Here is a 14,271-nt window from a genome sequence, read left to right as displayed (position 1 = left end):
GAAAAGTACTGAACAGATAGACTAAACAACATAGATTGAAGCCTGCATTTCTCAACCAAGGTGCCTTGCCTACCGTTTTGCTGTTGAAAGGTGAGTGTCCACAACGGCTAGCTAGCTGTTCTACTTGAATACTGAATCTTAATATTGAATCAGACAATATTGAATACTGAATGTTAATTCAGGTTGACAGTTGACATCATTTGACAGTTGACAGGGGGCTGGAAAGTTGATTTAATAAAAGAAAAAACACTAATTTAATCAGATTAATCACTTTATTCAAATTGAGGATTTAATTTGAGGATATAAAAAATTAAAAATTAAAAAGAATTTATTAAAAAAAAAAAACATTCTAGAACATTTGTGATGTCACAGTATGATGTCATAATAGAACATTCTATAGCGGTCAGGTGGCGTAGCGGTGATTGCGCTCGTCACCAATGCAAGAGGCTGCAGTCTCGACTCCCGGAGTCAGCATTGCCTTGGCTTGGGCTGATCACTATACTAACTCGTTTGGCTGGGTTAGGGGGAGGGAAGCCGTGGGTGGGAAACTGGCGTTGTGGACAGCGACGCCTACAGGTCAGGTCTGGGCGCTTGCTCAGCGGAGGCAGGACTTGAGGAAGGCAGCGTGACCTCCCACGCGTTACACTTCACCAATGAGAGCCCTCGCTGCCAGGTGAGAAGAGAGCCACTGGCTGTCGCCGCACGTGTACTTCCGGCCCATCGGGATTTGTCCCGAACGTCCCGATGGCCAGTCCGGGTCGCGTCTAATCGAATCCCAACCGGTTCATGCTTCCACATTCGCGTTTTGCGCTCTGATTGGCCACTGACCTACGCTAGTTTTGCCCCCCCCCCCCCCCGATATGAGCGTAGAAATAATGCGTGGACACTTTGAAATGGGTATCACAGTAGTAAGTCCTACTGTAGAACATATTAGCATGACATATGAATGCGTGGACACTTTGAAATGGATATCACAGTAGTTAGTCCTACTGTAGAACATGACATATTAGCATGCCATCTGATTTATTAATGCCAATACTAAAGATTAGGGACAAACGCAATTGGCACAAGTGTAAATCATGGATTAGTCACTCAGTTTAAACATCTGCTGTCTGCTCCGTGTGGATCCTATGGTCACAAGTTCAAATCACTCTTGGTTCATTTTTTTTTTTTTTTTACGTTTAATTAATTTATCCACTTTGGTTGGATGGTGTGTATGTATATATGTATGTATTCTGCTGTATAATTACAATACATTTTAATTGAATCTCATTTTGAAATCGCTGTCGTGTCCATAGGCTTAGAGATTTCAAAATCAGATTCGATTCAAATGTATTGTCATTATACAGCACAATACATACATATACATACACACCATCCAACCAGAGTGGATAAATTAATTAAACGTAAACAAAAACAAAAATTTAACCAAGAGAGATTTGAACTTGTGACCATAGGATAATCAGGCAGCAGACAAACGAGGTGAGCTAAGTCTGATGTTTAAATAGAGTGACTAATCCATGATTTACACTTGTGGCAAAACTAGCGTAGGTCAGTGGCCAATCAGAGCGCAAAACGCAAACACGGAAGCGCGAACCGGTTGGAATTCGAATAGACGCACGTGGCCACAGTGAAATTAGAGGCTGAATGAACAGCCACTGGATATGGAGATTAAACACTGATAAATGGTTAAGAATGTTTTACAGTTGAATATGCCTAAAATGCATCATTAATTGGCAGACGGCTGAGACTGACAAACATTTTCACTGATTAGCAATGGGTTTGGCAGAGATTCAGTGGTAAACTAAAATGTAGCTATGATTGCCAGTTATTATTATTTATTATTATTATTATAATTTTTATGCAATATACACTTTTCATGTAACTTTAATCAATCTGATGCATTACTAATACTATACTGTGAATTCCAAACCTGTATATTATACGAATGTTTTGCATTTTTAAAAGTTTTAATTTTGTACTTCATTGTTTGCATTTGTACTTTATTTTGTACTTTAGTTGTAATATTGTATATTTTCTATAGTGTTTGTTTGGTCTTTATTAACCTTTTTTACTGTATATATGAAGCACAGTCTCAGGGGGCTGAGGAACCAAGCATTTCACTGTAATGTACATGTACTTTATATGTGACAAATAAAACAAAACTTGAAACTATATCGGTTTTAAAAAGGTGGGTATCTCACAATCACAAACTAATTGATCTCACGAGATAATACAAAAAAAATACCCTCCGCTACTCTGGGTTTCATCTCTCGGGGAGGGGGGGCGAACAGAATGACAGCTAGGGGAAGTGGTTCAGCCAGAGAGAGGAACCAGCACCACCTCTCTGTCGGACGGAACACAGGGGATGTATACGGAGGGAAGGGCAGAGTTTGGGGCAGAGCTTCTCTCGTCACCACGGTCGGTAACCCCATATATATATATATATATATATATATATTGTAATAAATACGTGAGTTATACCAGTAGCAGGAGAAACTACTACTTAGCAGGGAAACTGCTATTTGTCCAAATGCCTGAAATAACCAACCGTACAACCGATTTACAAGGAATACCACTTTATTTCTTTAAGGTCCTATGCTAACAATAATATGAGATATATTATTTAAAACCTATGAGCCATGAAGCCGATACGCATTTCCCCTCTGCGACAGGACAGGGTTTAACAGAAAAGAGAATGCAGCAGGTAAAGACAGACGTCCCCTAGGTAAATTATATCACCTCTACGTTAATCACTCTATACATTACAGCACTATCACATATAGGTAAACCCTTCACCTTTAGGTAGAGTACATCTCACAGCACACTTTTATATGGGCAACAACCCTTAATTTAAATGAGGTACGGTACATACACAATGCACAACAATAGTCACACACACACTCTTTATCCGACTAGCGGGTCCATGTGAATATCTAGGGCATCGCCGTCCGCTATCAGCCCACGCTCTCGCTGTAAATCCTCCCGCCACCTCTCTCTCTTGGTACGGCCTCAGGTCCAATAGGACACTTTATTACAACACCTAAGTAATTCATACAGGGGACGAGGGGTCCCTAATTGGGCGGACTAATCGAACCCCGTAAAGGTCGTCTGCAACCGTAACTCAGTCACCCTCGATATGAGGCACGCAATTATGAAACATGTATATGTCCTAGCACAGCAACACACGTCAAAACACCCTCTTTAAGAGGCACGCACGTTATACAAAGGAGATGCCAATCACACACCCGGCCCGCTAATCACACTCTCAAATAGGCATTGATAGATAATGGATCCATTGTACACACTACTTATGGCAGACTCCCCAGGTCCGAATTACCCCTCCCGCTTGCTTCCCCTGTTCCCCTGCAATGGGTCATACAATATCTATACAACATATACCAGCCTGGGCTATATAATAAATAGGGCATATAAAAGGACTAGTCAAATATGCAGGTTAATTAAGGGCACGATATCATACAGATAAGGTAACTAGAAAATACACAATATCCCATATACAATATATATATATATATATACAGTAGGCCTACACAGTTATAAAAATAGACTGTAATACAAAATCCTATACTAAGTGCAAATGTGGGTAACAGTGGACTTAACTCGCCGCACGGCGCGACCCCCCCGAGGGTCGACGCTTTGGACGCGGTGGTCCTCCAGGTTGCAGTTGGATTTGTAACCTGGTAACGTACTCGGTGTCCGCGAGGACGAGCCAAGTATAAAATCTTTTGGGAGCGATGTAACTCAGACCCTCTATGTCCCGTCCCTACCTGTCTCCAGGAGGGTAAGCCTCCCCTCCTCTCCCGCTACCGGTAACTATGGACGGCTATCTAACTTCTCTTCATCGCCGGCGGATAACTCTCCACGATCGACCCCACCCCCCGGGCCCTACCAGAGTCTGGTTACTGCTTGCGTGCTCCGACCTCGATCTCTGAGTCCCACTGGCTTATCAAACAGTCTCAGCGTCTCATCCCCGCACACAATCAGCAACACCTGCGTTCAATAATGAAGCCACTTGAGTCCCTGCTCCTGACGTCATCACTTCGGCCCATTCACATCACAATATATATATATATATATATATATAGTGTTCTATATATATCTATGGGTAACCCCACTACTACATTTCTGGCAGACGTTTCTGGTCATGTGACATGTCACATGTGCGCCCATTGCCGCCCAATCGCGTGACGAGCTGTGTCTTTTCCCATTTCCACGTCAAACAGCCTGCAAACTACCTGGCGTTCTATCGCCATGCTCTAAGACAAACTCTAACCTTAACCAACTTTGAAAGAGTGCCTAAGCTTAACCGTCGAAAGAACTTGCCATCACGCTCTAAGACAAACTCTAACCTTAACCAACTTCGAAGAGTGCCTAAGCTTAACCAGTGTAGAAACTGGCGGCGGCCAATCAGAGAGCGTCTGCCAGAAATGCGGCTACCTTTGGAATGGTAATCATGCCACTACTACACTACCCAGTTGACTGAGCGCATGCACGCTGCGCACAGCGCGAGCTACTGACGCATAAAGACAAATATTCGGTGTCATCATATAAAAACAGATTAAAAATATATATATATATACTGTGTAGTGACGGCGCGTTAATGATCAACATATATTTGACGAGGCTTCGTCCTTCCTTCTCTTATTATGTGAATGCAAAGAATACACACGACACTCGTGCAAATGCGGAAATGCTATTTATAAATAGAGCAGTATACAGGCAGGCGCGCAATAAACGATGTGCTCTCTTTAACCCGTTCACTGCCGCACGACAGCAGCGGGTTAATAACATCCGTGCTCTCGTTGTTTACAAGAAACGTGTCGACGATTCCGACACAGTAAAGGGGTGTTGTTGGAGTGATAATCCCAGCCGGCGCCAACCCACCCCATGAATTCACTCTGCTTTGAGCAACGCGGAGGGGATGTTTGTGTCCTGCGTCAGAGAGAGAGAGACCCTACAGCTGCCGTGACGGAGCCGCGGGCTCGGCGAGGAGCGTGTTTGCCATCGTGGAGTTTACACGGAACAATCAGGAACTCAGTCTCGAGGCACGCTCATGATGTCTGGATATAATAATAATAATAATAATAATAATAATAATAATAATAATAATAATAATAATAATAATAATAATAATAATAATAACAACAAATGATAATGACTGGTCATAAATGTCTAGATGTAACAGTACTGTCTATCTGTATGTCGTGTGAATGAATGAATGAAAACTTTATTTAACAGATTGCAGAATGGGTACAATACAGTACGGCTCAATACATACAATTGTTAAGGGGATGCAGACCTGAGAAAGACGTTTGTCTTGTTTCCATCAGGGTCCCCCATTTTCAATTCATATAGACATTTATGACATACACAACATACATGACATTTATGGCATAGGGACATATAGGTATTTAGTACTGATACATTTGTGACATAGGCGGTATTCAAATATACAGTACTGTTACCCCTAGATCCTGACAGAGTATATACATATGATGGGGAGGGGACTGTACATTAGGAGGGGGTGGGTGGGTGGTAGGGAAATATACATACGGCGGGGAGGGAATATATACATGCGGTGGGGAGGAGACTGTCTATTAGGAGGTGGTGTATGTCATATGTTATGATGAATTGAAAATGGGGGACCCTGATGTAAACAAGACGAACGCCTTTCTCTGGTCTGCATCCCCTTAACAATTGTGTGTATTGAGCTGTACTGTATTGTACCCATTCTGCAATCTGTTAATAAAGTTTTCAATCAATCAATCAATCAATCAATCAATCAATCAATTCACGTTCAGGTTTTGTTTTATTTGTCACATAAGGTACATAACATTACAGTGAAATGCTTGGTTCTGTATGAGCCTGAGCCCCTGGGGAATGTGCTTCATACAGTTAAAAAGGTAAAAAGAATAAAGTCTCTATACAAAATATACAATATACAACTAAAGTACAAAATAAAGTACAAATGCAAACAATGAAGTACAAGTGGCAACCTTGTTTTTTAATCCAAAATGCAAAAACGAGGTATGTAATGCAAATGTAATGTATTGCAAATGATAATAATACATGATACAAATATGGTGTAAAGGGTATGTCGCTTCAGGTTTGACGACCTCTATACTTCTTTAGACCTTCGGAACTGTAATTATTGCTTTATTTTAGCATTCGTGGTATATAGTTTTGTTTTCCAGTCATACCAGTGATACTCCTGAATAAATTCCTCGGGTATTAATTAACTGGATAATAAGGCATATTTTCGGGAGGAATGGTATTGGTATAGCATATAGGACGAGACACACTATAACCCCTAGTATGTGTTATAAAGGATAAAGGGGTATTTTGGAGTATAATAATAAGTCAGCGTTGCATTATGGAGATGTGTGTGTCTCTATAAATAAAGTTACAACACGGGGCGCTACGCACAAGTGGGTCGAAAGAGGGCAGAGTGACAGTAGGTGGGTTTCTCTCTCCACGGGAGCGCTTCACTATCATTCAGCCTTTTCCACCAATTGGCCGAATGAGCTGAGCGCGCACCGCCCACACCACTGTCGGCGTGTGTGTTTTTGTGGAAACCGAAGCTGGCTGTAGTGTAGGAGGAGGACGAGGACGTCACATGTTGTTTCCCTTCTCACTCCTCCGGTCACCGAGTCGACATCGTCATGTGTTATTTACCGTTCAGCTGCGGAGGAGGAGGACGCAGGCAGCGGCTCCGGGACCGGGAGTGAGAGAGCCGCACCACCACGGCGACACACCGTGACTGACGCGACTATAACCGGGAGCTTTTTATAGTCGTTTTAGTACCCGCAGCCGTTCGAGCAGCGCGCTTTACCAGAAAGAAACGAGCGACGATTATTATTATTATTATTATTATTATTATTATTATTATTAGTATTAGTATTATTATTATTATTATTATTATTATTATTATTAATATTATTAATTATTATTATTATTATTATTATTATTATTCTTATTATTATTATTATATATATATATTTTTTTATAGGATGGCGAGTCCGCCCAACACCGCGGGAGGAGGGGGACACTTGCTCACCAGCAGTAACGCGAACATCAACAACAACACCATCAAGAAGTGCGGCTACCTGAAGAAGCAGAAGCACGGACACAAGCGCTTCTTCGTGCTGAAGGAGCCGTGCGAGGGCTTCCCCTCCCGGCTGGAGTACTACGAGAGCGAGAAGAAGTGGCGGAACAAGTCCGCGGCGAAGCGGGTGATCCCTCTGGACCGCTGCCTCAACATCAACAAGAGGGCGGACGCCAAACACAAGTACCTCATCGCCCTTTACACCAAGGACGAGTACTTCGCCGTGGCCGCGGACAACGAGCAGGAGCAGGAGAACTGGTACCGGGTCCTGACGGACCTGCTGAGCGAGGGCAAGGCGGAGGGCGGCTCCGGCGGCTACGGCTCCGCGTCCAGCTCCGCGTCCTCCCTGGTGGGGGGCTTCGACGAGGCGAGCTACGGCGTCATGACGCCGGTGGCCGCGGCGTACAGGGAGGTGTGGCAGGTCAACTTGAAGTCCAAAGGGCTGGGGCAGAGCAGACACCTGACCGGGGTGTACAGGCTCTGCCTCTCCAGTCGCACCATCAGCTTCGTCAAGCTCAACTCGGAGGTGGCCTCCGTCAGCCTGCAGCTGATGAACATCCGGCGGTGCGGCCACTCCGACAGCTTCTTCTTCATCGAGGTCGGTCGCTCGGCGGCCACGGGGCCCGGCGAGCTGTGGATGCAGGCGGACGACTCCGTGGTGGCGCAGAACATCCACGAGACCATCCTGGAGGCGATGAAAGCCATGAAGGAGCTGTCGGAGTTCCGCCCGCGCAGCAAGAGCCAGTCGTCGAGCACCACCAACCCCATCTCCGTGCCCGGCGCCCGCAGGCACCACCACCTGAACCACCTGCCCCCTAGTCAGACGGGGCTGACCCGCCGCTCGCGCACCGACAGCATGGCCGGCGCCACCTCCCCTGTGAGCAAGTTCACCTCCTGCCGGATACGCACGGCCAGCGAGGGGGACGGCACCATGACGCGCCCCATGTCGGTGAACGGGAGCAGCCCCCTCAGCCCCGGGGTCCACAGGACCCTCTTGAGCCGGTCGAACACGCTGACGTCGGCCCGCCCCTTGTGTCGGACGTTCGAGTCCTCTTCCCTCCAGCACAGTAAGTCCATGTCTATGCCCGTGTCCCGCTCCCCCACCACCCCCAGCCCCGTCAGCCTGTCCTCCTGCGCGGACAGCGGCGCCGGCACCCCTCCCCGCCCCTCCAGCTGCAGTGCCTCTTTCTCCGGCTCCCCCAGCGACGCCGGTTTCATCTCGTCGTGCGACGAGTACAGCTCCAGCCCCGCGGACACCCGGGAGCTCCGACTCTCCCTCACGCTGCGCAGCAACACCCCCGAGTCTCTCAGCAACGCCGACACGCCCCCGTCGTCCCGGGACGGCAGCGGCGAGCTCCTCCGTGGCTACATGGTGATGGAGGCGCGCCACCACCGCCGGTTACCGGAGCTGGACATGGCCTACCAGAAGCGCACGTACTCCCTCACCACGCCTCGCCAGCAGAGGGGGCCTCCCCCCCAGGTGTCCTCCACCTCGCTGGACGAGTACACCCTCATGAGGGCCACGTACATGGGCAGCGGGAGCCTGTTGTCCGCCCGCCGTTCTCACACCGCCTCCCCCAAAGGCACTTACCCCGAGGACTACGGGGACGTGCGGATCGGCTCCAGCGCTCACCAGCTGGGGGACAGCGGCTACATGCCCATGATGCCGGGGGGCAAAGGAGACGCCTACATGCCCATGAGCCCCATGTGTGTTTCCGCCCCCAAGCAGATCATCAACCCCCGCTCGCACCCCTCCTCCTTGTCCTCGTCGTCGGCCGGGGGGGCGGGCCAGCGCACCGACTCCCCCGGGAGCGTGTCGCTGGAGGAGAGCGCCGGCTACATGCGCATGTGGTGCGGCGCCAAGATGTCGGTGGAGAGCACCGATGGCAAGCTGATGAGCGGCGAGTACCTGAACATGTCTCCCGTCATGGACCCTCTCCTGGTGTCGCTCACCCCCCCGGACGAGATCCTCAGCCCCCACTCACAGCACCATCACAGGCTGCCTTACACGTTCACCTCCTTGCCCCGCGCCGCGCTCAAATCCCAGCAGCAGCAGCAGCAGCGCACGGGGCCCACCGACACAGACCAGTATGTGGTGATGAGTTTACAGAGGCAGCGGATAGAAGAGGAGTCAAACTACTGTCCCCTCTCCCCCACCAAAGGACCCCCCTCCTCCTCCTCCTCCTCCTCATCCCCGCCTCCCCTCAGAGCGGCGCGGGTGGAGGGAAGCCTGGTCCACCGAGTCGGCAGGGCGAGTCGGCCCACCCGTCTGGCTCTGGAGTCCCTCCGAACGCTGCCCTGCATGAGCGAACACCCCCTCCCCTCGGAGCCCCGCAGCCCGGGAGAATACATCAACATAGACTTTGGCAGCACTACTACTCGCTACCCGCCCATTTCCACGGCAACGGAGGAGAGCCCCGCCTCCTCCTCCTCCTTGCTGATTTTGTCGGGAGGGCAAGCCGCGTCGGACTATGTCAATGTTGACGTCAGCGGCGGCTCCTCCGCGGGTCACCCTGGCTCCTCCTCGCACAAAGCGGGGGACTTTCCCTCCTCCGTGGGGCTCCTCCTGAACCACGCGCCCGGGGTCCCCTCCTGCCCCCCACAGCAAGACACGCAGAGCGGAGAGGAGGAGAAAAGCACGGAGGAGGAGGAGGAGGAGGAGGAGGAGGAGGAGAAGAAGGGGATGGTAGCGGAGTACCCCCTCCCGAGGCAGGTGAGCCCGGGGCGTCCGTGTGGTCCGGTGAAGGACGACTACACAGAGATGACCTTCAGCCCCGCCAGCCCCCCTGCCCCTCTGCCCACCGATGCCACCACACCCCTCGTCCTCCTCCTCCCCACCAGCCCCTGTCGCACCGCGCCCCCCGTCACGGTGGAGTCCTTCCTGCTAGGCGGGGGCGGCCCCTCCCTGTCCATCCCTCCCGTGGACCCGGACCGAGGGGCCAAGGTGATCCGCGCCGACCCCCAGGGGCGCCGGCGGCACAGCTCGGAGACCTTCTCCAGCACCACCACCGTCACGCCCGTGTGCCCGTCCTTCGCCCACGACACCGCCACCAAGCAGCGGCACAGCTCGGCGTCCGTGGAGAACGTGTCGCGCCCCTCCGTGCGAGGCTCCGAGGGCGGCTCCGTGGACGAGGAGTTCGGCATCAGCGGCAGCAGCCCCATGTGCCGGGAGACCTCGGCGGGCTACCAGAACGGACTCAACTACATTGCCTTAAACCTGATGGAGGGAAGCCTGGGAGGATGCAGCAGCTTAGGGGGCTGCGAGGGACGTCTGCTGAGGTTCAAGGCGGCGTGCGGCTGCAAGGCGGGCATGAACGGCTTTAACGCCAACAACCCCTACGCCAGTCTGGGGTTCAAGGAGACGGCCACCGCTGTGAAAGGTAAGCTGCAGTGAAATGTCTCTGTTGTTTGTTTGTTTGCCTATCATCACAAACTCACTCGTTCATCCATGGGCTTTCGTTCATAGGGAGAGCACAGGTATATAGGCTCGAGTAGAGATATGGCAGCGCTGGGGGACCCTGGTGTAAACATGACGAGAATCTTTCTCTGGTCTGCATCCCCTTAACAATTGTGTGTATTGAGCCGTACTGTACTGTACCCATTCTGCAATCTGTTAATAAAAGTTTTCAATCAATTTCAATCAAATACGAATACACGCCTCGAATCACTTTGCAAAATATACCCCTGTTGCCAAGCAGCTCTCCTCAAACTCTCATTTCAATACCAGCCGGAACTAAAGGGCTGCTGCTGATAGAGGGAGCTACCGGTAGAAATCCAGAGAATATAATGAACACACTACCACCACAGCATGTACAGACCCATGTTTTCATGTGCCTTGACTACAGCAGCACAGACGGTGAACTCATTGACTGACAAGTTGCTAGGGCCCCAGCACGGGGGGAGAAACACACTGTGGTTGTTGTTGCGGGTGTTCTGGATATAGGTTATGAACTCAGTATTTCATATGTCTCTGTAAAACATCGTTATTTATTGATAGTATTTATTGATAGTCTTTCTCACCCGTCTTCTAATTAGATGGAACGACTCTTGATCCTAATCGTGAACGAGCAGCTCCTCCTCGCCAGAGCGTTATTATTATTATTATTATTATTATTATTATGTAACAGCTGTGTCGTACACTCAAGCCACGATGTCTTTACATTAAAAGTGGAAGCAAACTGGCATTTCTCCTTTTTTCTTTTTTGGAAAGCATGAAATGAAGGCTACGGGGTATAGTCTTGTCAAATAGAGTGCTATGGACATCACTGTTGGGTGTTGGCTGGGATGTTTAGATAGGATTAGTTACATCCTCGTCACACACCCATAGTATATCACCTACTGGGAGGCAGTGTGTTATAACTTATGCATTATAATAACGCTTGTGCTCTGACCAGCGGTCTCTTGTGTGTGACGCAGCTTTTCTACGTCAGAAGGCTGGTTTGAAAGGATCTAAACTGATTCAGTCACACGCGTTGTTCATCGTGATGTGAGCAACAACGGAGGCTCCGGGCCGGGTTTACTGTTTTTTTTGTTGTTGAGGAAGGACTAATCAAACGTTGAAGTGAAACTCCTGTGCGTAAACGGTAGGGGTGGGAATCACCAGTTTCATCACGATACGATACAATATTGTTTCTTTGGACAACGATACGATATTTTCCGATATCACAAAGTCTGCCACGATACGATACGATTCGATTCAGGTGCCTGCGATCGATATGAGACGATATTATATGCCCATTTAACACAATCAGTAACATTTAAATCAACAAAAAAAAGGCAATGGAAATATCATTTGACATTTTTATTTTTGATCTCTTCCAGACATTTAAATGAAAAACAATCTATTGTTTTTAATACAAATAGACCTCCTGTTCACTGTTTTTTGTTTGTTTTTCTTTTTTTCCGATATTAATATCCTATCACAGCGCTGTATTTTGGCTGGAAAAGGCATATTGGGAGTCAGAAGGTGCAGTACCGGCCAGATCCTGTTAGTGGGGCTATCTCGAGAATGCAGTAACCCCCCCTCCTTCCCAGTCCCTAGTTTCTCTCTATCGCTCTATCAGCTTAGCTTAGTTAGCTCACGCTAACGCAACGTTAATTTCGGTATTTAACGCGACGTGGGCATAAAGGAATGGCGAGGATGGAAAGCATGTTAGATGCATTTGACCCCTTGTGGGGAAAAAAACAACAGGCACTTATTTCGGGCAAAATAGGCGGACTCTGAAGCAATGCTGTCTAACGTCTACACACGCTGAGCTGCGCTGAGCTACTGTTGTTGCAGCCGGGCGGATATGCTCACGAGGGGATTTTCAAAATAAGAGTATCGCAATATGAATCGATCTTTTTACGTTGCATCGATCCTATTTGATAATTGATAATAGATCGATATATCGATCTGGATCGATGTATCGTCCCACCCCTAGTAAACGGGCATCTCGACGCGGGAGGAGAAGTTGCAGGCATCAAAACATCACCTTTCACCCCGTTACTGCGCTCAGGTTGCATCACTCCCGGCTCTCCTTACAACAACAGTAACGTTTAAAGGGGTTATGCACTGCTATTCCTAGCACTATTTGGGCAACTTTACACACTTCCTGTGAGTCTATGTAACACATCTGTAATTTTTATTCCAAAAATAATCATTGTTTTATATTTCTAATCTTGTACTCAAAACCAGCATTTTTCAGCCTCATGAAAGCAGGCTATTATTGGCTTGGCTCCACCCATTCTGGCAGAATGCTTTGAGTGACAGCCACCCACCAAATAGCTCCGCCCATCTCGCCGTCAGAGATTAGGTTTCAGGTTACATACAAATATGGTATGTCATAAATATAGAGATGTAGCAGTACTGTCTATCTATATATATATAATATGTTACCATGAATTGAAATTGGGGGACCCTGATGTAAACAAGACGAAAGTCTTTCTCTGGTCTCCATCATAGCAGTACTGAAGCAATACAAATATGGTATGTCATAAATATAGAGATGTAGCAGTACTGTCTATCTATATATATGTTACCACTATTTGTAAAAGCCACAACCACGTTACCATATTTGTAATAATGTAAATCATTGTGTCGTTGTACATATTGTGTATACACCGTTAGAAGCTAACATAGCTTAGCTTGGTAGCTATTGTGCTAACAACATATCCCGACGTCCGGCTCGCTGGCCGGCATGCACGCCCGACACAAAATGGTTCTCTCCTCTCTGTACACCCCCGTCCCCACGGGTACCCTGCCGGGGAGCCCATGGACGCGACAACGGCGGCAGCCGTAGGGTGCTCGAGCCCGCCGTAACGCTAGTGGTACACAATAGCTATGAGCTAACTAACGCTACGGCCGCCGCTGTTGTCGCGTCCACAAGCTCCCCGGCAGGACACCCGCGAGAACGGGGGCACACAAGGAGGAGAGAACCACCCCAAATCGAGCACTCATGCCGGCCGACAAGCCGGACACCGCGGTTGTTGTTAGCACAATAGTAGCCCACTGTGATGCACCGAGTGGGCCACCATTGATCAACATGCAGCGATGTGTAGCTTGCATGATGCGTGTGCAGTGCTTTGCCACACAGGTCTGAGAAGAGGACCTGCACATGATAGCAACCGGGAGCGTCGCGGAGCATTCAGCCTGCTGGCTACCTAGATCCACTTCAACCAGCCGAGCGTCGGGAGCTCCAGCAGCTTGTCGATGTGCTAATAGCCTGGAGCCAGCTACCGTTAGCTTGCAGAGGCTCCAGCACACCGACAAGCTGTGTAGCCAGCAGGCTGAATGCTCCGCGACGCTGGTTGAAGTGGATATAGGTAGCCAGCAGGCTGAATGCTCAACGACGCTCCCGGTTGCTAACGCCGGCCCCGGCTGGTGCTAAGTAGCTAGCGATCGCTCCCGAGTCCCGAGAGCTAACGCCGGTCTGTCTGTCGAAGACCGAGGGAACCGCATCAGGCTTCAGCTGATTAGTGATCTTCTGGACAAACCTTCCACCCTGCAGGTAGCAAGAATGGAGGCGGGCATTACTAAAACCACAGAGCCAATCACATCACCGTGCGCTATAAACAGCGCCCTGTGACGTGCACCAGGTCGTCAAATCAACATGACCTGATTTACTAGAGGCAAAGAGGGGATGGGCTGTATCTGAGGAATTCGC

General features: G+C 48.9%; 1 protein-coding gene across 1 annotated transcript; it reads left to right on the top strand.

Annotated features, from left to right (window-relative positions):
* Positions 1-6,771: 6,771 nt before the first annotated feature.
* On the top strand, positions 6,772-10,520 carry LOC311228510 (insulin receptor substrate 2-like; the record flags this gene model as incomplete). The annotated part of the gene is made up of 2 exons (XM_084314413.1): positions 6,772-6,777; positions 7,031-10,520. The coding sequence occupies exon 2, from the start codon at positions 7,032-7,034 to the stop codon at positions 10,518-10,520; it is 3,489 nt and encodes a 1,162-aa protein (XP_084170539.1). The 5' UTR covers positions 6,772-6,777; position 7,031.
* Positions 10,521-14,271: the final 3,751 nt, after the last annotated feature.

The sequence above is a fragment of the Notolepis coatsorum genome (genome assembly GCF_963971535.1).
Source record: "Notolepis coatsorum genome assembly, chromosome: 5".
NCBI classification, from domain to species: domain Eukaryota; kingdom Metazoa; phylum Chordata; class Actinopteri; order Aulopiformes; family Paralepididae; genus Notolepis; species Notolepis coatsorum.
The sequence above is the reverse complement of the archived record's forward strand: the minus strand, read 5'-3'. Positions and strand labels throughout refer to the sequence as shown.